This window comes from Oryza glaberrima, chromosome 3, assembly GCF_000147395.1.
Source record: "Oryza glaberrima chromosome 3, OglaRS2, whole genome shotgun sequence".
NCBI lineage: Eukaryota > Viridiplantae > Streptophyta > Magnoliopsida > Poales > Poaceae > Oryza > Oryza glaberrima.
In genome coordinates this window covers 22,787,841-22,813,606 of record NC_068328.1, presented here as the reverse complement: position 1 = coordinate 22,813,606, position 25,766 = coordinate 22,787,841, and the positions used below count along the sequence as shown (strand labels likewise).

The following is a 25,766-nucleotide window of genomic DNA, read 5'->3' as shown; positions in this document are numbered from 1 at the left end:
ATTACGAGCAATAAAAGCTAGATCAACAACTTGCTTACTTTTGCCCTCATCTTCATCTTCCGGTTCATCAAAAACTTTTATGAGTTCTTGGATTAACCACTGCATGCAATGCTTCTTCTTCTCCTTCTCCTTCATGTTCTTCTTCTTGTTCATGTCAACATCTTTGACTCTACTATCATCTTCCTTCTTGCCTCTCCCAAGCTTAGGACAATGCGAGTGAAGATGATCAAGTGCACCACACTCAAAGCAACGATTCGGTTCTCCTCTTTTCCTGTTCCTAACATTTTTCATAGCTCGAGAAAATTTGTTAGATAACAAAACCAAGTCCTCCTCCTCGAACTGTTCGAGTTGATCATTGGACATGGCATTAAATAAAGCAAGAACAGAAGACTTTGATGAAGAAGCACCAACATCCAAAGAAGTCGAGGAAGAAACCAAAGCAGTGGACTTAGAATCAACTTTACGAGCAAGAATATTCATCTCATGAGTTTTCAATTTTGTGTAAAGCGAATCCAAAGTCAAAGTAGACATGTTAACAGACTCCTGAATAGATGTAACTTTCATCTCCCAAATAGACATGTCAAGACCATTCAAAAAGTGGCGAGAAATCTTAGATTGTGGATAATTAGCATCATAAGAAGAACCAACAGATCTAAGATCACTCAAAATTTTATTAAACCGAGAAAGACAGTCATCCAAAGCTTCTCCAGGTTTCATCTCAAATTTAATATATTCCTTTTTAAAAAGATCTCGACGAAGCTCTTTAATGTTATTTGTTCCTTGATGAAAATTACTTAAAGCAACCGAAATCTCATGAGCAGTTTGAAGATGAGAAACACGATCATAATCAAAACGAGAAATACCACTCAAAAGAATGTTGCGAGCTTTGCAATTATTTTCAAATTCAGTTTTTAAGGCATCAGTATTAATAACTTCAGGAATCACATAAGGATGAGAAACTTTCCTCCAAATATCATAATTCTCAGCCATAATATAAGATTGCATCCTACTACACCAATGAGAAAAATCCGTTCCATCGAAAACATGAGGCTTAGTTGAAAACCTAGCGGGAGTAGCCATGGCAAAAACTCTAGATCGATAAAAATCCAAAGAAGCAAACAAGGCTCTGATACCACTTGTAGGATCGAATCAGAAGAACTAAGCCAACCAGAGGGGGGGTTGAATGGTTGGTATACCCAAAAACCGAAAACTTTTAGCGGAAATAAAAGTTACCCTCGAACTCGATGGAGATCGATCTGACCGGAGTAGATTAGCCGGTCTGACCGAAGCGTAGCTGCCAGTCTGACCGGTGTTGATCTACCGGTCTAACCGTCGAGATCGCCTGCCGCCCGCTGTCGCCGCCGCCGGTCTGACCGCTGTGTTCCCGCCGGTCTGACCGCCGCTTGCCGCCGGTCTGACTGCCGGTAGATCACCGGTTAGACCGCTGAAACCCGGTAAACACAAATCGAAGAACTCTTAAAGTGGATGACAACTTTATTGCTTCTCTCTGTGTTTACAAAGTGCACCAACAGCACTCCTTACAAAAATCTCGACTAAACTCGAAACCCTAACTAAACTAGCTCTCAAAAGCTATACAAAAACGACACCGGGAAGCCTCACGCTCTCCCTCTATTTATACATGAGGTAGGCAGCCTAAAGTCACGAACCAAACTCATACTAAGAGTCCTAAACACCTTAGGAAACCCTCTAGTACAAGAAACAAACTTTACATAACCAATCATACCAAATTTGGACTCCTTCCAAATTCGACTCCGCATCCCATACGCACACAATACCTCCATCGTATGCCATATGGAATCTCCATCAACCACGTGCATCAACTCTAGCCTTAGTATCCCACATGATATCTGACCACCACGGACATCGTCTTACCACCAAGCCGACTCCCGGTCCATCACCGTAAATACTCTCCCGAGGCATCGAGTCACCTACACATGAAACAAACAAAGAAACCATATTCCGAGACCAAGCTATCCCCAACTTGACTCATTAGTAGCAAACAATAGTATTACATACGTATAGAATCCATCTAGAAGCCATAACCATGAAACAATCACGGATATCCAAAGAAACAACCCGAAACCGAAACCAACTCAGTATCGGCCAGTCAGACGCGGGCCGGCCGGTCTGACCGCACACATAGCACCGGTCTGACCGGCCACACTAGCCCGGTCTGACTGGACATATAAAATGATAGAACCTGTAAATCCAATCATATCAAAAACCACTTCGACAATAATCTCCAAATATCAAAACCAATCATCACCGATGCCAATTGTTCATCACAGAATAAGAATCAAAACACACTTTGATCTTACATGCTTATCCAAGACGCAAGCGAATTCCTGAAATGTAGTCGCACAAATAAGGTTCAGTACTCTGATGTACAATCAGAACTATCACAACAAAGAAGGATGCTGTTATATTCCCAGGGGCTGAGACACTACTCATCTTTCCAGAGGTAGATCATAGAAGCACTGTTGTCCACTATACATGCACTTGAGCATCATGAACACCAGCAGTTTGATCTCAAGTACGCAAAGAAACTGGGAGCTGGCAGCCTGGCACATGCAACAGTCGTGATCTTTAACTTTCTGCTAGGTTTAGAACGAATCCATGTGATGCGACCACGTATGTGACGTCATCACTTCAGATGTTCAGAACAAGAAATTTAACTCACAGTGTGTTTAGTTCATGCCAAAATTCGAAGTTTGGTTAAAATTAGAACGATGTGACGGAAAAGTTAGAAGTTTTTGTGTGTAAAAAAGTTTTGATGTGATGGAAAAGTTAAAAGTTTGAAGAAAAAGTTTAGAACTAAACTTGGCCTTAGTAGAAACAGAAAGAATAACGTAAGAGGCGGCAGAATAGGAAACTGCAATAACAGAAGAACATTGATTTAACGGCAGAATGAGCTGCCTGCAGATTCTTTTTCAGAGCAAGAGCTAGGCAGCTAGCTACCCATGGTTTGACAAGAATTTAGGAATTTTCGCCTTCAAGTGGGTGTTTTTCCCTTTAATTTAAGCACTCAAAATGTATTTATTCCTGATCAAATTTCAGGAAACATTCAGTGAGAAGGCGATGAGAAGATGTGATTTGTTCATAGGGAAGTGTCAGGAAATCAGATAAACCCCAAGCACATGCAGCCGATAGAATCCATATTAGTTGGGATTTGGGACCTTCCAGATTTTTGACTAGCTAAGTGGCGATCGTAAGGTACAGTCTACAGACCAGTTGGGATATTTACGTAGTACTATACCATATCCTGACGCTATTGATGGGCCAAGCTAAGATTCAGTTCTCATCTTAACCGCAACAGCTTTGCATCTTTTTAGTACCTATTTCTCGTCTGTCATCACCTGGATTTTACATAATGCTTATTTCTGAAAGAACTCTTTTTTTTTTTCCATGACCACTTCAGTTAATTGTAGTGGTGCGCATCATGCAGCATGGTGATGTCGGTGAAATTTAAGATATGCAACTATGCACCATCACATAGCAAACCATAATCACCTACATTTTTCATGTGAAATATATAGTCCTTTCGTCCTAAAATATAAAAATCTAGGATGTGATAGGACATTTTTTAATACTATGAATCTTGACAGCTGTTGACTTTCTTTACATGCCATGTGCTCTCTAATCAAATTAAGAGTGCAGTGGCTGGTACCAACCAAAGGGAGCGTATACAGTAACTAGATGCATCTTGAAATTGGAATAACGGAAGAACATTATTGCTTTGAAGAAAGAAAAGAAAAATGAGAGGCAGGCCCCATCAGCAACATACGGTTAGATTTGTATTAGCGAACGAGGATGACCGGCTGCCAGCCACACTGTTGTCTCCACGCTTGAGAGTCACTAGAGCGGTAGAGCCGGCGGCAATTCTGCGGCGCGCCTCAAGGTGGCCCGGCGACCAGGGTTTTATATTGCCTCAGGAAGTGATGCCGGCGGAAGACATGGCGTCGCGCCAGCCAGCACTGGTGGAGAAACCGTTTGTAGTCCCGGTTGGTAACCCCCTTTAGTCCCGGTTATCCAACCGGGACTACGAATCCCTATCTTTAGTCCCGGGTGAAATACCCGGGACTAAAGGTCGATCTTTAGTCCCGGTTCGTGTTACCAACCAGGACTAAAGATCGATCAGCCACGTAGCCGGCCAAACCATCTTTAGTCCCGGTTTGTGTTACCAACCGGGACTAAAGATCGGTGCACCATTTTTTTTTATTTGCATGTCCCTGTTTGCTGCATGGTTGATTATATATATATATATATATATATATACACACACACACACACATACATATGTTACAATACATATATATGCATAATATATAGGCATATATATATGTGTGTGTATGTATAAATCATATATTACACACATATGTATAAGTTAAAGCACTTAACATTTTATGTGCATATATATATGTTACCAAAATATATATTAACACAAAAGTAAATGTGTACATATATAAATATATATATACATGCATATATAGTACAATTCATTTGCTCGGTAGCTATAGCTACGACTTCGACGCCGGCGTTATGTCAGAAGAGGAAGGACCGACGTTATGAATTGTCGATCCGTCGTAGTAGAATTCACCGTCGGGATTAAGGACTTCTTCATTGATGAATCCCATCAGTTGTTCTTGAACAGCCGTGAAAAATCCTTGTGTGGGAGATTATCCCTCATGTGAATACGCTATCGTTCGAAAAATAATGACGTATCAATATATGAAATTAATAAACAACTTAACAAATCGAGCAATGAAATTTTGAATGGTTTATGTATATGTACATCGAGCTCTCATGTTGTGCATATTTGGTTTGACAGGCAGTGGACATAATCGCATACGTAGTAGCCACATAAGTTAGTTCCCTGGTCCTGCTTTGCACACTACATGAGAAACGATGAGAGATTTAATATACTATTTATATTAACTGTAATTAGAGATTCAATTCAATATAATTTTGGATCATGCATGTACTCACTGGAAAATAAAACCTCTGTCCAAGTTTTTCTTTCCAAGTCCCGCGGACCAATTGACGGAACCGATCCCAAGCCCTACATATGCAGTTGCAAGCTATGATTAATTAATTATTACCTGAGATCAACATAATAGCAATAGATTCCCCGCGACTTTGGAATAGATGGCATTATATTACCTGTCTATCAGTTTGAAGACCTTGTCAAAAATCTTCTCCTCTTTATTCATTGAGTCGTATACAGTGACTCTGCATGCGTCCAAGTCGAAGAATAACAGGACCCAATGGAATCTGGAATATGCGTGAGATGAGATATATATGATCGAAAATGTACATGCTATATGTATGGGAACGAAATTTGTTCGAACGACAATAAAAACTCACTCTGTGTTGTACGGCAGTAGTATGTACGTCTTGAAATGCTGCTGCGTTAGGAGATGAACGAGATTGTCCTCTGTGTCTTTCTCATACTTGTCGATCATTTCGGTGTTGATTTTCCGAGGGTCGATGAACCCAGTATCGTAGACCCTCCGCCGTCGGGCCCTTTGAATCTCCATTCTACAATGATGAAAGGAAAGTATTATTGCTTACATATATGCCAGGAGCTAATTATTGAACGAAACAAATCGAACTCAAAGATACTCACAAAATCCATGCGCTCAGAAGAGAGACGTTGAGGGCGTCCAATTGGTACAGATCGAAGAGATCCTTGAAATGGATCTATAGAACATCTTCTCCTTGCAAGAAGTCGGGGTTTCTGATCCTCGCTCCGAACATCTCTCTACCCTTGGCGCTCATTTCCATGTACCGTTCATGGAATTTGTACATCTGTGTCGGTAGGGACTACAGCTGTTCAGGTTTGACAAGCGGTTTACCGAGTTCAAACTTGTATGCCACTTCCGCTTTCGGGATTGGTGCGCCTCCAACCAACTGATCCACAGTTAGACCGGTGTCTGAAATGAATTCCATTATGCCAAATCTTCGCCGGTCACCAACGGCTCGACCTCTTGGTTTGGTTGTTCTCCAAGCTGAGGGACTGGTTTGGACTTCTTGTGATAGGCTCTCTGAAGTGTTCGGTCATAGTCCGATATCTGTAACGCCTCCTTGTTTGTTGTGGACATTCCCTTGAAGAAGTTCTTCACGCTCGGGTCAATAGGTATCTTCTTTTCAGGACTCCAAGGCTTGAGTTGCCTCTTTACCTCTCCTGCCACATAAGCATCAAGCTCCTCTTGACTGCAATCATACGGTGGCTCCTTGTTTTTGGTGGCGTCAACTTTCGCCTTCTTCGTTGCCCTTGTGCGGGTAGGCAGTGGAGCTTGGCGAGACCTTGTCTTGGGAGGTGCAGGTGGACATGGTGGAGGCGGAGGAGGTGGAGGAGCCGGAGGAGCCGAAGGAGATGGTGCAGCAGGAGGTGGCGGAGGAGCCAGAGGAGATGGTGCAGGAGGACGTGGCGGAGGAACCTGAGGAGATGGTGCAGGAGGAGATGGCGGAGCCGGAGGAGATGGTGGACGAGACGCCGCTTGTCGCCCAGGAAGGATGATGTACCGCTTGCGCCATAGTATGATGGCGTGGCTTGTGTCTCGTAGATGCGTCTCACCGTCTCCTCCTGGGTAGTCCAACTCGAGGTCCTCGTACGCGGCTTCCACCAGCTCAACTTCGACCCTCGAGTATCCTGCTAGAATCGGCCTGCAGTGGTAAGTCCCGGAAGGGTCCGTTGGGATGGCCATTCCCGACGCCACCTTCACGTGATGAGAGGTTATCTATTAGTAATCAACCTAAGCAGCAACTTGCGGAATGTACAAGTCAAAAATCATCAAACTACGAGCATACCTTGATTGATAAGTTCTTGAAGGGAATATGCAGCTCACATGGTGTCCGCTGCGTGATCTCATCAACGGGGCAGGTGGTTTCGTCATGGGTTTGCATGGCGTCCATGCTCTGTGATCCGACCTGCCCCGTTGAGGCGCAGCTGCTACGATTGCCTGATGGGCTGACCATTGTAGGATGAATGTACGGCTGGGGATCCTGGGACCGATGTGCGGCCATACGTTCATCCACCTTCCTTGCCACCTCCTCTTGCATGCTGAGCTCGTAGCTCGATACCCTGTACTCAAGATCTACAATCTTCACCTCGGTATCTCTCTTGCTCCTCATCCGACTCCTGTACGTGTGGATGTCCTCCTTAAATCCAATCTTCCAGGGAATCACGCCAGGGAATCACACCTTTCCCTCGTGTTCGTCCTGGATGCTCGGGAGTCTGTAGGGCGAGTGACAGCTCATCCTTCTCTCTGTCGGGTCGGAATGTGCCCTGAGAAGAGGCTACCACTGCGTCCGTTAGTCGACTGGCAGCCTCGCATATCTGATCACTGAAGACAAGGGAGCCATCAACTGGGTTAAGCGTTCCACCGTGAGCATAGTACCAAAACCTCGATCTATCCGGCCATTTAGCAGTGGCCGGTTCGATACCCCTCTCAATCAAACTTGCCTCCATCTCCTCCCACTTCAGCATTGCGACGCTATATCCGCCTGACCCCAAGTGGTGATGGTACTTCTTCTTGGCGGCATTGTCTTTGTTTCTGGCCATCATCGCTTGCCCTTGTTGCCCTGTTTGTAAGCAACGAACTCGTCCCAATGATCCCTTAGCTTTGGGAATACGTCGAAGTTCAGTGTTAGTCCCTTCAGGATGTATTTCTTGTAGAGATCTCCCTTGAAGCTCTGGAACTGTTCTGCCATTTTCTTCAGAGTCCACTGTTTCACTATGTTCTCCGTACCCGCGGGTAGCGTGAACGTCTCGAGCATTGTGGTCCACAGCATCTCTTTCTCTGAGTCCGGGGCAAAGCTGTCATTATTCCCGCATGCCCTTGTTCTGCGCCAGTACACCGTGCTGACAGGCACGTTGTCCCTCACAACCCAACCGCTGTGGCGTACAAAATTCTTGGCTGCTTCTGCCGGGGCACTAGGTCGGCCGTCTTCGTCCAACTCAGTTATGATGTGCCGACCCTCTATCTTCTTCGCGGCACCTCATTGTTCGCGTGCCCTCTTCTGTCCAGTGGAGGGATGACTTTCACTAGCCTCCTCCTTATCGTTCCCCTCCTCGTTCCCCTCCGCATCCCTCTCCACGTTCCCCTTCTCGTTCAAGTACTGGTTTGGATCCTCGTTTCCCTCTCCTTCGTTCCAGTACTGGCTGCTTCCCTCTGCGATTGTATCGTATAGTATCTGTTCCTCATCGCGATCAGCCATCTGTGCATACAAAAAATATTTTTTGGTATATAGGATGTATTTGCATACCATAATATTAAAACTCTGCTAATCTTATATTAAATCTCTAATAATCTTATATTAAATGGCTACTAATCTCATATTAAAATTGTAATAATCATATATATATGCTAAGTATAACAATCTTATATTAAATCGCTACTAATCTTATATTAAATCTCTACTAATCTCATATTAAATCGCTTCTAATATTATATTAAAATTGTAATAGTCATATATATATATATATGCTAAGTCTAACAATATTATATTAAATCTCTAACAATCATATATGCTAAGTCTAACAATATTATATTAAATCGATAACAATCTTATATTAAAATTGTAATAATCATGTATGCTAAGTCTAACAGTCTTATATTAAATATCTAACAATCACTTCTTTACATCACTTGCCTGCGCGAATTCCTTCGATGGCTAGCTACCACTTCGGCTTGAGGGACAACGACGACGTCTTCTCTGCAACATTACCAGGAAAATGTATTAGTCTAAACGGGCAAGTTACATATATAATCATATATGTATTACCAGTAAATCGTATTAGTATAAACGCGTTCGTTCTCACACTTTTAGTACAAGTGCATTCACGTTCGTAAGCGTTTCGTGCACGTTCGTTCGCGTTCCGTAATCGTTTCGTTCACGTTCGTTCGCGTTCGTTAACATTTCGTGCATGTTCGTTCGCGTTCATTAACGTTTCGTTATGTTCGTTCACGTTCGTTCGCGTTCGTTAACGTTTCGTTCACGTTCGTTCGCGTTCGTTAACGTTTCGTGCACGTTCGTTCGCATTTGTTAACGTTTCATTACGTTCGTTCGCGTTCGGTCACGTTTCAATCACGTTCGTTAACGTTCGGCAATGTTGGGCGCGCGCGGCAGTGGCGTGGCGGCGCGGCGGCGGCGTCGGGGCGACGTGGGCCTGCCCGGCGGCGTGCGGGCGCGACGGCGGCGTGCGGCGGCCGTGCCGTGGCGTCGCGGCGGCAGTGGCGACGGCGTGGCGTCGCGGCGGCGTGGCGTAGCGGCCCCGCGGCGGGGCGAGCTCGAGGCGGGGGCGGCAGAGTGGCAGTGGCGACGGCGTCGTCAGCGGCGGCGGCCGCATCGAAGCCGGTCGTCGGCCGTGGAGAGAGAGAGATATCGAGATCGAGATCGAGAGAGAGAGAGGCATCGGCGGCTCTCACCCAAGAGATGCGGCGGCGGCGTCTGCGGTGGAGGTGGCGAGGACCGCCAAGCGACGGCGAGAGACGACGGCGGTGTCGGCGCGGGATTGCCCTAGGCACGGTAGCGGCGAAGGAGATCGAGCCGAGATCAAAAAACGTCTAAGTGTTGGTGGAGAAGACGAGGGCACACCGGCAATATATATACCCCCGGATCTTTAGTCCCGGTTGGTGAGAATAACCGGGAGTAAAAATATCTTTACTCCCGGTTCGTAACAACAACCGGGACTAAAGAAAAGATCTTTACTCCCGGTTGTTCGTACGAACCGGAAGTAAAGATATTTTTACTCCCGGTTGTTCTCACCAACCGGGACTAAAGATCTTTTCCCGCTATTTCCAAATTCTTTTTAAACCCGGTTAGGGTTAGGAACCGGGACTAAAGATAATAGCAGCTGTGTCTTGAATTTCATTGCATATGTGTTTCTAAAATAGTAAATAATGCATTACAATTATTTTAAGTCGAACAATTAATGATAAAACCTTCGAAAAATTATTGTTGTATGTACTAGAATACATGGATAATATATAATAAGCACATGAATGATTTAAAATTGTTAAAAATTCTAATAATCATATATAATTAGCATATGCATAATATTAAATTGTTAAAAATTCTAATTAACATATGTAAATAACACATGCATGATTTAAAATTAATACAAAATCTAATAATCATATATAACTAGCATATCATGATATTAAATTGTTGAAAATTATAATTAACATATGTAAATACCGCGTGCTTGATTTAAAACCTTTAAAAATTCTAATAATCATATATAACTAGCATATGGATGATTTCAATTTGATTAAAATTCTAATAATCATACATAATTAATAAAAAATCTAATAATCATATATAACTAGCATATGGATGATTTCAATTTGATAAAAATTCTAATAATCATACATATTTAACATATGCCATATAACAATTGATTTGTATGGATATTCAGTACATCCAACATAGTTTACATCGTGTATAATACATCGGCGGTGACGGTTGACTGCACGTACTTTCTCCTCACTATTGTTCCTTCCTTGTGATCGCTACGTGAGTAAGGGGTGTCTTCATTTGATAGGAGGTTGCTAGGGTCAATCGTCACCGTGAAAGGGGGTTGCCCATCAAACTGATCGTAATCCTCGTCAGTCTTGTCCTCTACTCCGACGATTTTTCTTTTTCCTGGGAGAACCACGTGGCGCTTCAGCTCGTCAAGCCCTTTGGCCTTTTTTCCTTTGCTAGACATGTCCTTGACGTAAAAAACTTGGGTTACATCATTGGCAAGGACAAAAGGTTCGTCCGAGTATCTAACCTTGTTAAGGTCAGTCGTTGTCATCTCACTGTCATCAATCGTTACGCCTCCACCAGTCAACCTAACCCATTGGCACCGAAACAGAGGGACCTTGAGAGGTCCATAGTCAAGTTCCCATATGTCCTCGATGGCACCGTAATACGTGCCAGTTGTACCATCGTGTCCCATGGCATCGATACGAACAGCACTATTCTGGTTCGTGCTCTTCATGACTTGGGCCCTCGTGTAGAATGTGTACCCATTGATTTCATATCCCTAGAATGTCGCGATCGAGCCAGATGGTCCCCTCGACAGGAAGGCCAGTTGTTGGTTAATCGTCTCGTTACCCATGAGATGTTGTCGCAGCCACGTGGAGAAAGTATTAATGTGATGCCTTGTAATCCATGCATCGGACTTACCGATGTTTCTGGCGCGAACTAGAGCCAAGTGCTCCTCGATGTAGGGAGCCACCAATGAAGATTGTTGCAGAACCGTGAAATGGGCTTTACGGAATAAATTGTTGTCTACCGTCATTATTGCTTTCCTTCCGAGAGTCCCCTTTCCCCGTAGTCTCCCTTCATGGCGTGATTCAGGTACCCCGATTGGGCGAAGGTCTTCGATAAATTCTACGCAAAATTCAATGACCTCCTCTGTTCCATACCCCTTGGCGATGCTTGCCTCTGGACGAGCACGGTTACGAACATACTTCTTCAGAACGTCCATGTACCTCTCGAAAGGAAATATGTTGTGTAGGTACACAGGACCGAGAATACCGATCTCTTTGACAAGGTGACAAAGCAGATGCGTCATTATATTGAAAAATGAAGGTGGAAATATCAACTCAAAGCTCACAAGACATTGCACCACATCATTCTGCAGGGCTTCTAATCTATCAGGATCGATGACCTTCTGCGAAATTGCGTTCATGAAAGCACATAGCTTTGTTATTGTTGCCCGGACATTGTCTGGGAGGATACCCCTTATTACAACTGGTAGCAGCTGTGTCATCAGCACGTGACAGTCATGAGACTTTAGATTTGTGAACTTCTTCTCCTTCGTGCTTATTATTCGCTTTATATTCGTGGAGTATCCAGACGGTACCTTGATGCTCTCATTCAAACATACTTTCCTTCTCTGTCTTGCTAAGAGTGTAGCTGGCTGGACTCAAGTAATGGCTTCCTTTCTCCTTTGGTTCCGGGTGAAGGTCACCGCGTTGTTCCATATGCTTCAGATCATTATGTGCTTCCAGTGTATCTTTCGACTTTCCATATACACCTAGGAAGCCAAGAAGGTTTACGCAAGATTCTTAGTGAGGTGCATCACGTCGATTGCGTGGCGGACGTCCAAGAATTCCCAATAGGGTAACTCTCAAAATATAGAGTTCTTTTTTCACATCGCCGCGAGACCATCTTCGCTCTCTATAGGCTGGCTGCCAGGCCCCTTTCCAAACACTAGTTTAAGATCTTTAACCATAGCAAACACTGTTTTCCCGCCGCGATATTTAGGCTTCGTACGGTGGTCCGCCTTATGTTCAAAGTGCTTGCCTTTCTTCCGTACCGGGTGGTTTGCTGCAAGGAATCGACGATGACCCATGTACACAACCTTCCTACAGTGCTTAAGATACGTACTTTCTGTTTCATCCATACAGTGAGTGTAAACCTTGTACCCCTTGTTGGACTGCCCGGATAGGTTGCTAAGTGCAGGCCAATCGTTGATGGTTACGAACAGCAGCGCTCGTAGGTTAAACTCCTCCTGTTTGTCCTCATCCCACACAGGGACACCTTCCTTCTTCCACAACAGTTTAAGATCTTCGACTAGTGGTCTTAGGTACACATCGATGTCGTTACCAGGTTGCTTGGGGCCTTGAATTATAATCGGCATCATTATGTAGTTCCTCTTCATGCATAGCCACGGGGGGAGGTTGTAGATACACATCGTAACGGGCCAAGTGCTATGGCCGCTACTCATCTCTCCAAAAGGATTCATGCCATCCGTACTTAAACCAAACCGTATGTTTCGTGCGTCCTTTCTAAAGTCTTCAAATTTTCTGTCGATGTTTCGCCACTGCGAACCATCGGCGGGGTGTCTCAGCATCCCGTCCTATTGACGCTCTTCAGCGTGCCATCACATCATTCTAGCATTCCCCTTGTTCCTGAACAAACGCCTTAGCCGTGATATTATTGGGAAATACCACATCACCTTAGCAGGAATTCTCTTCTTTGTTAGCTGCTCGTCAACTTCTCCTGGATCGTCTCGTCTAATCTTGTATCGTAGTGCTTTGCAAACAGGGCATGCTTCTAGGTTCTCGTACTTCTCACCGCGATATAGGATACAATCATTCGGACATGCGTGAATCTTCTGAACTTCCAGTCCTAGAGGGCAGACTATCTTCTTAGCCTCGTACGTTGTCTCGGGCAATTTGTTTCCCTCCGGAAGAATGTTCTTGACGAGTTTCAATAAATCGCCAAATGCCTTGTCACTAACCCCATTTTTTGCCTTCCATTGCAAGAACTCCAGAGTGGTTTCCAACTTTTTGTGCCCCTGCTCGCAACCTAGGTACAACGATGTTCTGTGGTCCTCTAACATCTTGTCCAATTTATGGGCCCCCTTTTCACTTTCGCAGTCCTCCTTGGCGTCCTGCCACATCTGACCAAGATTATCCGCAACGTCGTTACCATCAGCATCCATTTCCTCCTCGCTCGTTTGATTTCCTTCAAATCCAGCGTACTGAGCAAAGTCCGGAATATTGTCATCTTCCACTTTATTTTCTTCCATTTCAATACCTTGCTCTCCGTGGGATGTCTAACATTTATAGCTTGGCATGAACCCCGACTCAAACAAGTGGAAATGAATAGTCCTGGATGCAGAATACTCCTTCTGATTCTTACACTTATTGTATGGAAAACAAATAAAACCATTTTGCCTGTTAGCTTCGGCCACTCTCAAAAAATAATGCACGCCGTCAATAAACTCTTTGGACCGCCGGTCAGCGTACATCCATTGCCGATCCATCTACATGACATGAAAAAAAATCGTAAACACATAATTATTCGTACAATAATGATAGTCATACAATAATTATAAAATAATTACAAACTCTTTCAACAGTCACACAATAACGACATATCATTATTCATACAAAAATTATGAAATATTACACCGAATAATTATATATTTACTATTTATAAAGTTTTAAACTAACATTAATGTGTTGTACTTATTTTAATTTTTCATTTTACTTTGTTTTCCATTATTCAAGATTAACTTTCTCTATATTTTCCTTCTCAACTATTTTATAAAACCTTCTTTAGCAAATAAACTAAATTTCTATATATAGGGGAGGGACTTTAGTCCCGGTTGGTGTTATGAACCGGGGCTAAAGATCGTCGGGATCTTTAGTCCCGGTTGGTGTTATCCCGGGGGGCCTGACAGGCCCTGACAGCATTTGAACTGGGACTAAAGATATTACCAACCAGAACTAAAGATCAAATATGTCCGTTACCCTTTTTAACCGGGACTAAATCGGGACTATTGTGAAATTAGCTCAACCGACGAAAGATGTTTTCTCCACCAGTGCAGGGCCGCCTTGAGGGATTGAGATCCTTTGATTATCACTAACAAGTGGACTCATGGTTCATTGAGGTTACATGTTAGTGATAAAGACACGTACCTTTAAAGATATAGAGGTGTGGTGGATTGGAACGGTGGTGAAGCGGGAGGATCCAATCGCCGCTCGCTAACATGTACCTTTTCCGTCTCACAAAAAAATTTTATTAGTATCTCATTGGACGTATCATAATAGTATTATTGAGTTGGATAGAAAAAACTGATCAACGGGTTCAATCAGCTACTGGGAATGGATCGAGATAGTACGATCCAATCGCTGCTGATATGGCTAGGTATAATCCAATTAATGGTGGGAGGCGCAATTTTGTGGGGAGTGAGTCCTACATAGCAGACCGGTAGTAACCGTGGGATGTGAAGATCAGATCTAGACGGATGCGGAATAAAAAAAAAAAGATTTCTATGTACGCTTTGTTAGGTGGTTTTGTTAGGTGGTTTATAGTGAATATTAATACAACTCCTACTATTTGAGATAAGGGGAAAGAAAAAATTAAGAATAAAGTGACATTAGCATATGATTTATTATATATTAATTATTTTAAACTTGAAAAAAATAATACAACTTTCTTATAGAACTATTTTAAAACACACACTATTTAATAGTTCGGGAAATGTGCAAGCAAAACACAAGGGACTTTCCCTTCCTTTTCGGTTCAAAATGAAAGCTCCTTGATGTGTGTTTGAGAGGTCAGGGAAGAAAAAGATTGAGGAGTTACGTAAAACCATTAGCGCATGATTAATGAGTATTAATTATTTTAAACTTGAAAAATAGATTAATATAAATTTTTAAAGCAACTTTTAGAATTTTTTTAAGAAAACATACTATTTATCAGTTCGAGAAGCGTGCGTAAAAAGCGATGACTTCTTCCTCGTTGTGACAGTTCAAACCAACGCTTCTTAAGATAGTAGTAGTACTTGCTCTCTTATGATACCAGGACACGGAAGTTGAAAACAAGTGTTACCTAAGAGCTAAGTACTCTAAGCATCTAAACACAAATTCTACATGTCACATATACATAAATGGTGAGATGGAGGAGGACAGAAGAAGAAAGGAGAGAGGACGAGTCATCCCTCATGCAATGAGCAATCCCTTCACATCCCTTCACAAACTTTAAGTTAGAAATAGAAAATTGTGGTGTTGATTGGATGAAAGTACATAAAACAAATAGTTTTCTTGTATTGGGGCTAGTATATTATAGACGATATGTAGTATATGTTGCCTTCTAATTAATTAGTTGATGATGTGTATAATATTAGGGATGACAAACACTTCTACTATAAAACTTGCGAGCAATTTTTGGCCTAGAATTTAACTCCAAATCATTTTAGATTAGGCAAAAAAGTACCCAATGCTACGTAGGAGCATCTTTTATGATTGCTGACTCCCAAAAATTTTAGCTTAGAGGCATTCAAAAATTTAGGGTAAAAAACACCTACCGCTCTAACATTGGCCCTATATTAGTTCTTGAAACATTGAAACATGACACCTCATTGCTTTTGGAAAGAAAAAATCACTCCTTGAACCCCCTCATTGAACATTGCCTCTATTTTAGTTCTCAAAACTTGAAAATATGACATATCATCGCTGGTAATCAACATGGTGTGATCTCCAGGATTGGGGACGTAAAGAAACTAGGATGGAAAACTTTAAAATCAACTTTAAAATGAAGTTTTAAGCTTTAATTTGTGGTATTGGTATATACTTCCTCAGTTCCCAAATATAAGATATTTCATATTAATGTGAATCTAGATAGGCTCCCTTTTCAGAATTGCAGTATCATAGTATATTCTATCCGATCAAAATATCTTATATTTTGGAATGGAAAGAGTACGTTGTAGGACAAAAAAGAATGGGAGAAAACTACCTATCGGACGCCCCATTTCTCAAAGAAAAATAGACGGTCAAATGTTGCAGTTAACCAACAAGTAAAACATTAACTTATACATGGTGAAAAAACCAGCAACTAAAACATTTAAAAATTTTATGAAACATGGTGAAGATACATGTTGAAACATTCGCTATCACGTATGAAACAACGAGAGTTAATGGATTGAAACATGTATTTTTCTTTCATCAAAATATAATCGCGCGATATTTTATTGTAAAGATTTAATTACAATTAATACAACGGTGTGATCGGATCATAGATTGGATAAACAGTTTAGAAGAAAAAAAATCATTTTGAAGAACGCTAAAATGCATACATGCAAGTATTAATGAAGTGGAGAGAGATGAGAGAGGAGTGGCAAGCATTTCCGTGAATTTTATGAAACATAGTAAAAACAGACGCCAAAACATGTCTAAACATGAAGTATTAATGGTTTGAAACATATGTTTTTCTTTAATCGGAATATAATCATGTGATATATTGTTATAAAATTTTAATTACAACAAATACAACGGTACAATTGAATTTTAGATGGATAAGTAGTTTAGAAGAAAATTTTTTTTAACGATCGCATATGCATAGTTGGAGCGGAGAGGTAAGATGCCTGATAAACTGTCATATCGGTCGACTGATTTGAAGCTTGCTCACAAAAGGTGTGGTCCTAAAATTGGGCTTAAGGCTGCCTTTGGCACCTGGAGTTGAGAACCCACTCCCCTCTTTTTCCGCGCGCGCTTTTCAAACAATTAAACGATGTATTATTTTTGAAAAAAAATTCTATAAGAAAGTTTCTTAAAAATCATATTGATCCATTTTTTAAAAAAAGCTAAAACTTTATTAATCATATGTTAATGGACCACGTTTTCCGTGCGGGAGGGATTAGTTCCCATCCCTCCGTTTTCTTATAGCCTAAGAATTCTCTTGATTTGAGAGTGTGGATAAAGTGAGTATATTTGGTTAGGTGGTTTTAAGCTTAATATTCCTAAAATTTATTTCAATAAGAGTAGGTATAATAGGAGACTATAAGCCAGCTATAAACATATTTCTAGATGATAAAAGAGGAGAGAAAATAGCAGCGGGCTACAGATTTGTAGCTAGCTATAGTACGGACTTCAAGATGCATGTGTGTATGACGGGGGGACCATATAGAAATTGTGTTATACTCTCTCCGTACCTAAATATTTGATGCCGTAGACTTTTTTAAATATGTTTGACCCAAAAAATTTTGTGAATATTATTCAAAAGTTGAGTAGTAGTAGTATAATATTTAACACTGAATCAAATGATAGGAAAAGAATTAATAATTACTTAAATTTTTTTAATAAAACGAATAGTCAAACATGTTTAGAAAATTTAACGACGTCAAATATTTAGGAACGGAGGGAATATATGTTTATATATAACTATATAAATTGACTATTAAATTGGCTATAAATGATTTGAAGCTACAATAGTTGGTTATACTCCCTAAGACGTACTACCTTCGTTTCATATTATAAGACTTTCTAGCATTACCCACATTCATACAGATGAATCTAGACATATATTTGCATAGATTTATTAACATCTATATTTGAATGTGGGCAATGCTATAAAGTCTTATAATATAAAACGGAGGGAGTACTTAATTAATCACGTGCTAATAGACCACTCTGTTTTCCGTGCATACTATGCACGTTGGGAGCCGGCTGTAGCGAACACACCGTAAGAGCAAGTATAATAGTAGGCTATAAGCCGGCTAAATGCTGAGGTGGAGGAGAGAAGGTAGGAGAGAGAGGAGAAGCGGGCTGTAAACTTGCAGCCGGCTTGGACACAAGAACCAAGAAACTCTATGATAGAGACAAATAGGCAATGCATTAATTGTATATGGATAGGATGAGAGAAGTTACAAAGAATCTTAGGGCAGTCCCAACCCATAGTGTCCATAAGTAGTTTCTATGGTGCCATGTCAATAAGACATCACAATAGTAACTACAATCTACAACCCATGGTTTCTTAAAGTGGGCCATTAATAAATACATCATCTCTCTTTTCTACCAATCATATTTATTCTTCATCTATTATGAAAACACTATTCTCTCCCAATGCACAACTTAATAGTGTCTACTGCATAGGTTCTCGTGTTGAAGCTGTGTCTTGCATGAGACCCAGTTTCTTCCTCTCTTCACTCTCTCTCTTAATTAATATAGTGTCACATAAGCTAAAAGTCCTACATAGCAATGTAGTTAATGTCATAGACACCATCCTAGGTTAAGGGTTGGGACTGCCCTTATAGCGAAGTATCATTAGCCTTGGTCTAATGCGTCCAGGTTCCAGGTCCAGCGGAAAGCAGTCTTCTCCCCTGTTTGATGGTATTTTGGCGATTATATGTGTACACAAGACTTACTCATGATGGACAAAGCAAACAAGCAGTTTATAAGTTGGCTAGCTTATCATTTCTACGTAATGCTTGGCCATGTATATACACGCAAATTCATGCATGCACAGGTAGCTGGGATATATATACTTGGATTAGTATGTGTGCATGTATAGTTAACCAATAACTAGCTAGCCGTGTGAAGATTGGCTGGTGAGGCAATCACGTGCATGCATGCATGTACTACAGTAGACGGTCGTATGTGTGTGCATGCCTGGGTAATTAAGCAACCTATGCATATTCGAGTGATTAATCATGGGCTCGGCCCATGGCCGAAGACGATAGCTGCCTACGCGCGGGTGGCTGGACCTCTATCCCGCCAAGATTTCAGAAGTTAATATGCGAAAGAGATAAAACCAGATGAGTTAAGAGATAACCAACAAACCAATTGATTTTATCTCTATAACAAACTTGATCGAGTTAGTTACTTCGCGTGAGCGCTGACGAGGCGCTTATCATCGGACGGTGGCCCAGCAGCAGAGAAACAAAGCGAATTACAAATCAGATATTTGACGCCAGGAGAAGCTAAGAGATAAAATCAAAGAAGGATATGAATAAATAACAAAATGATCGATCAAGCCTTATCTGCAACGAACTTGACGAGGAGGAAACGGCGCGCGGACGCGGCGAGCACCGACCTCAGGCCCTTATATAAGGCTTCGACCCCTCGGCAGCCGGGGGCATTCAGGAACTCATTCACACATTCATAGACCAATGCATCTAGCATCCACAAGCCATTAACACACAACGCAGCCATCCATCCTCGACGCAGCCATCCCTCGTCATCAACACATCCATCATCCAGCACCGGAGCAACAGCGGGCGCGCGGCCGGAGCACACCGGCGGTGGCGAGCGGCTTCGGACGAACCGGCGTCCGGCAGGGGAGCATGAGGAGGGAGATGGAATCGATGGTCTTCCAAGGTAAAATTAATTAAGATCAATTTATTTCTTATTTCATATGCAGCACGTACATACGCATGCATGGAGAGGCATCAACTAGAGTATGGAGAAGTACACTCGTGCGGCCGCGTCGGCGTGCGCTGGTGTTATGGCGCCGGATGACGGTAGCGGCTATCGATCTGAGTCAACAAATATCGCTCGGTTACAGATTAGATCGGTGACCGGCGGCCGGCGGCACTCCGTGCAGGCGACGACGGCTATGGATCTGCGTCAACAAATATCGGCGACCGACGGCCGGCGGTCTCCCATCGCATGATCGGATCGGCGATCCGCGATTGGCGCGTGGCGGCAGCACCGAAGGACGACAGGACGACCGTCGGCCTCGCATACACACATGTCGCACGGCGGCGTGACGGCAGCAACGGGGAGATAGCAAGTTAGCAAATGCAAGCATGCTAATTAAGCTAATTATAGTGGCAACATGGCCGACCGATCGGAAGATGACACGTCATCAAAGTGCTATAGTGTTCATTCTTGTCCTTCTCAACGGGGAGTTAGCTGTGATTAAATCCAGCTATTACATGCGCTGATCATCTCCAACAGTTCCTGATTCTCCTCTAATCTAATCTCGACGCAACTGCTGTGACGTCAAGTCGTTCGAGCTACACAACTCCATGCATGTCTTCACCAACAATCTACATCGACACGTTGTTCAAGACCGACGAGGCTAGACGACGGAGGGCGGGCGAAGCCGATGCGAAGGCTACGTTACCAACACCGGCGCACGGACCGACGAGGCTGTGGATCGCTGCCGGCGCTCACACACACACACATCTACATCATCATCACAACCATGTATGGAGAACGTGAAGCGAAGACGACGAGACGACCACAAGCAGCTTAATCGGAGGTTCTCCTGCAGGCCTAGACCTGCGGAGGTAATCAACTGGGAGCTTTTCGAGGCCCCAGGAACCGGGAGAACACATTGCACAAGTCAGATCTGTCCAACGACAGATTGTGGAGCGCGTATACATATATATTACATTAGGAATTTGTATTTATGATCTTTTAAGATTAATAAAGAGCATGTTTCCTATGTTTTGTTTACATTGTGTATCTAGGTATACTGGCACGCCTACACTTATTTTCTCTCTAAACATAGAGGGTTACATATATTCGTATTTTTCTGCTCTAAACATCCCCAGTCCCCACCCAGTACATGGCACCCGCTTGTCCTCGCTAGAACACCACCACGCCTCCAGCCTCCAGCTGTGCCGCCGCCGCGCACTCCTCCCCCGCCCGCCGCCCGCACGCACGCTTTCCTCCCCGACGGCGTCGGCGCTCGGCGGAAGCAGCAGCAGCGGCGTCCGACTGAACGATCCCCTGTCGCTTACCTCCAGCCGCCCGGATCGGACGCCCTCCACACCCTAGCGTCTCGCGCCGCATTCCGCCCTTTCCTCTTTCACGTGTCCGGACGGATCATGTGTGAAGGTTCGTTCAGTTTGTCTACCTAAATCCTTTCGATTTTCGCACTAATTACTTTCCTTCTGCCGAAATTCCTTCATTTGGAGTATCTTACTGCAGCAAACTTCCCTTACCATTTAAGCAATCCGAACCCTCGTCTTTTGCTAATTGAGAAATGCGGTCACAAGGCAGATTTTATTTTCTTTTCCTTTTGAGTTTTACAAGGCTGAAATTTTTTTTTAAAGGTTGGACACCAAGAAGGGCTTGGTGTCAATGGTTTTAATAAAGGGAGAGGTAAATATTTCTGGTGAGCATGCTCAACGAGAGTCGAACCACGTCGGCGACCCCTGCCACTGCGCTAGCTTCTCGATTTTTTTTAAGCCAACCACAGTTTGTGAATTGTGATAATATAGTAGGCAATTGGTAGTTAGCACGATGGATTCCTCTAACCTTTGATATCTTGCTTGGTCATGCACTCATGCTAAATCATTTACTCCCTCCATCCCTAAATATTTGACGCCGTTCAGTTTTTTAAACATATTTGACCGTTCGTCTTATTAAAAAAATAAGTAATTATGAATTCTTTTCCTATCATTTGATTCATTGTTAAATATACCTTTATACATACATATAGTTTTACATATTTCACAAAAGTTTTTGAATAAGACAAACGGTCAAACTTATTTTAAAAAAATCAACGGCGTCGAATATTTAGGGACGGAGGGAGTACTTTGAAATGATTGGGATGAATCAAAACTATATATATACATATTTTCTCAACTCTAGGTGAGCATTTCACGGGTCTACTTCGTTTCACATATCCATACTCTGATTGATCCATATATTATTAATCGAATACACAATCCAGTTAGCTTCTCCCATGGCATTTTATCTATTTTACGTAACCAATAATTGCTTTGGAGTTTGAACCATTTATTCTTTCTGATCAAAGGAAATGGGTACTCCCTCTGCAAGTGTGTTGTTTCTAAAGTTCATTTAATCTCAAGTGTGTTGTTTTTATAGAACTCTTTCAAAGTTTGTTCAAACTAGAAACAGTATGTACTATTGGATGTAGATGTTTGATACCAGGATGTGCCATACATCTTTTGGTTTACAATTCTTATTAGATTTTTCTTTTTCCTTTTTGGCAGAAGATGGATGCCACTAGGAGTGCACAATCAATCCGTGGCCAAGATGAACAAAAATTGTATGATGAACTAAAAAGTGCAGTCTGGGTAATTCATGTAGAGAGTGATGAAAGTAGTGGGACAGGGACTGGTTTCTGCATTGATCAGCGTGGGTTAATTATGACGTGTGCACATTGTGTGAGTGGCAAAACCTGTTTTGTAGCAAGGCAAAACGACAAGAAGTTCCAAAAGGCTTATATTTTACACAAAATTGAATCTTGGGACATTGCAATTCTGTGTTTTGTGCCTAATGGCTCAGATGCTTATCCAGCTGTTTCTCTGGCAAATGATGGGACCTTAGTTCCTGGCCAAGATGTATATGCTATTTCAAACCAGCATTCTCTTATGTACTCCTTCTGTAGTGGAAAGGTTAGTTATCCCTGCAGTGATACAGTAAGAACTTTTGACAGGACGCCAAGGTCTTTTGGGAAAGAACCAACCGACCATATACCCTCAGAGACATCTGAATACCGTACACAGAAAGAAACATCTTTTACTCTGCCATTTAATGAAGATCTACCGATAATTGAAATGAGGAATATTCATCTTGGCCATGGTGGATCAGGAGGCCCAATTTTTCTTCCCATAGGAAAAGTTGTTGGGATGATATCATCAGGAGATTTCTCAAAGAGTTATGCAGTGCATGTGTCAGCATTACGAATAGCTTTTGAGGAAGCAAAGAAGTTATACAGCAAGCTGGTGAATCGTTTGGCAGCCTCCGAAAAGCAATCAAGAGACAAAAATGAAGGCAAAAATGAATCCAACAAATCGAATGAAAAGTGAAGGTATGCTTGAATCTTCCATTATCTTTCATCAAATTATTATTTGACTTGCTATTTGGTTGCTAATGTTTGTATTCTTCTTAAAAAAGACAGGAAGGTGCATTAATGAAGCACTTATAGCAGTTCCTTTCACTAATTTAATTTATGTTCCTTTTGAGGTTGTGAATTCTTGAAACCACATGTTGTACATGAGTCCTTTTCTGATGAGAAGTGTTTCCTACGGTGAACTGGGTTGTTAAGCTAACAACTGAAATGGGTAGTGTATGACATTGGTGTGAAGCATGCCACTGCCCAAAAAATAAATTATCTTTGTATTGAAAAACAAATCAACTGTAACTAATCATAACTTTCTGAAAAATAAATTATTTTCTTGATAAATCCCTTTCTTTTGCATGATTCCACAACGAGAAAAATGTTTATCATCTTTATCGCAATTGGTCTTTCTTTTTGTTTATATACCTAAGAAAATGAACTTATGTACGTGCAGGAAAAAAATGATGTTAAGGAAGTAGATTGGAGCAAACAATGGTGAAATAAGCAATTCGATCCATTGTCGTGGATTGTCAATTTGGGATTTGACGAGATAATTAGCTGGCCAGAATTTTTCATTGTTGCACAAAATACATGCTTCATGACACTCATGCTCTGGATTCTGGTAAAATACAGTAACATAAATTTAAACATCAAAAGCATGGTGCCTTGGACTATGTTTGTAGGTTGATCCCCTTGTTTCCTGCTGTTATATTAAACTTGCTTGTATAATTTTTTTTTTAGAAAATGGGATAAACCCAACCTCTACATCCAATGTACACGGCCAAACTTGCTTGTCTTATTGCCTTGTTGGTATTTGTTTCATGGTTCTTTCCTGGTTTTGTTTAGCTAGCTTGCTAGTTTTTCTTCCTTGTTGAGACAGAGGAGACACGATGCAGGTGGCACTGCACGTCAGCGGTACATACCAGATGTTGGGATGTGGGGGCTCACCATGTTTCAGGAAATGGTTTTAGGCCTGTTAGACTTTCCTTTCTGTATTTTTTTGTACGTGCCACCTCCTTTGCATTCTACTTGATCTGGTTGGTGCTGCCTCATGGTTATATAGTGGTTTCTCTATATTGGGGCTTGGCTTCTTTGGCATTTATGTTGCCAACTGCTGCTAGTCCTGCTGCCTCAGTCTTTACTCGTCTGGTTAGCCTGGTGAAGCTGCTTCCCGTGTGTCAGTCATTCCTAACAGCTTGTGTGTGGCTATTCTCTCGTAGGTTTTGTTTGCTCCTTTGGGTTGTGGTTTCATTTCTACCATTTGTTGAGTTTCTGTTCATTCTTGACATGTTGGTATCTTTATAGGTTTAGTTCCGCATTCAGTATGCTGTGTGTCTGCTTTGGGGGCCTTCGTTGGTGGGCCATATTGGCGCAGGAAATGTTTCTCTTCTATTATTTCCCAATAACATTTTCTGTTATTGTTGCTCGACTTGTTTTCGTGGTTCCTCATTTCCTGCTGATAAGTGTGCCTGCCCCTCTTCGTATTATAGGCGATCTGATCTTATTTGCCCAGTTGTGCGGGCTACCTCTCCTGTTGTCTTCAATCATTCTGTGTTCTTTTAGGTGGTTCTCTTCTTGCAACTGTTTGCTGCTGCTTGTGAATTCCCAGCTGTCCAGCTTGCTCACCATCACCTCTCCAAGGAGTAGGGTTGTGTCCCTGAAAATATGTTTTGCTTAATTTGCTTCAATGTGTTTACCAGGCATTGCTATGTTTTGGTGTTGTGGTGAACTATCCTGGTGGCTCTTATAACCATGTCTATGATTGAGCCAATAATTCGCAGAACAGGTTCACTGTGTGTGTGTGTGTGTGTGTGTGTGTATGTTCGGTTCTAATTGAGACTGGAACTGAAAATCTGAAATGCTTGATCGTTTCAATCCACTGGCTAAGAAAGCTCCGGATGACTCGTGATTATTTGTTGAGTTCATCAGTTGATCAGACGACGGGACAACATATTATGCAGGCAATCAATCAATTGAGGAAAGCTAACGACATTTATAGTTCATTCGCTACAGCCTCATGCATCATCATCTTTACCCATCATATATATGTTTCGATAAGAAAAAATATTAGGTTGATGTGTATCTCATTTTTATCCATAAAATGTGGCAGAGCTGTTGTCTTTGTTTCCAAACATTTTTGGTTCGTTCAACAAAAAAGAAAAATCCTATGACATATATGTACACCTTTAATTTGCTGATAGTGCTGTCACTTTAACCATATGCATGCGATGTATCTATGAACCTAGTGGTCAACTGGTCACTGGCTTCCTTAGCTCCTACCTCACGTCACTGATTTTGAGCTGCAATTTTGATAAGCCATATCTTCGAAGGAATATTACTAAGCCAACATGTAACATGGCGATGTGTGTTTTCTTTTTTTTTTCCTCTTACTATAGATACTGTAGTAGCTAGTAGGTCTTGGTTTTTATGCGGAGAATGGTGATCGGCAGTGGCTGTTATATATAACTGGAGGTCTAGTCAGATGGCTGTTATATGAACCGATGATGTTGATGCCATCGCCAGTGACGGGAAAATGACAATTTCATATGAGCCAGCACGCTATAAAAATGCAGCTGTAAATGCTTATGAATGTGTAAATGCTTAGTTTTGTGACTGTAAATGTTTCTACACGTCACTATGAGGTAGCATGATTATGGATGCAAGTGAAATGGAAATTCACATAGATAGGAGAG

At 42.0% G+C, this 25,766-nt stretch overlaps 1 protein-coding gene across 1 annotated transcript; it reads left to right on the top strand.

Annotated features, from left to right (window-relative positions):
- The first annotated feature begins 20,827 nt into the window (after nt 1-20,827).
- LOC127767909 (uncharacterized) lies at nt 20,828-24,300 on the top strand. Its single transcript, XM_052293394.1, has 3 exons — nt 20,828-21,098; nt 22,223-23,043; nt 23,528-24,300. Exon 2 carries the CDS (start codon nt 22,226-22,228, stop codon nt 23,039-23,041), a length of 816 nt encoding a protein of 271 aa, XP_052149354.1. The 5' UTR covers nt 20,828-21,098; nt 22,223-22,225; the 3' UTR covers nt 23,042-23,043; nt 23,528-24,300.
- Nucleotides 24,301-25,766: the final 1,466 nt, after the last annotated feature.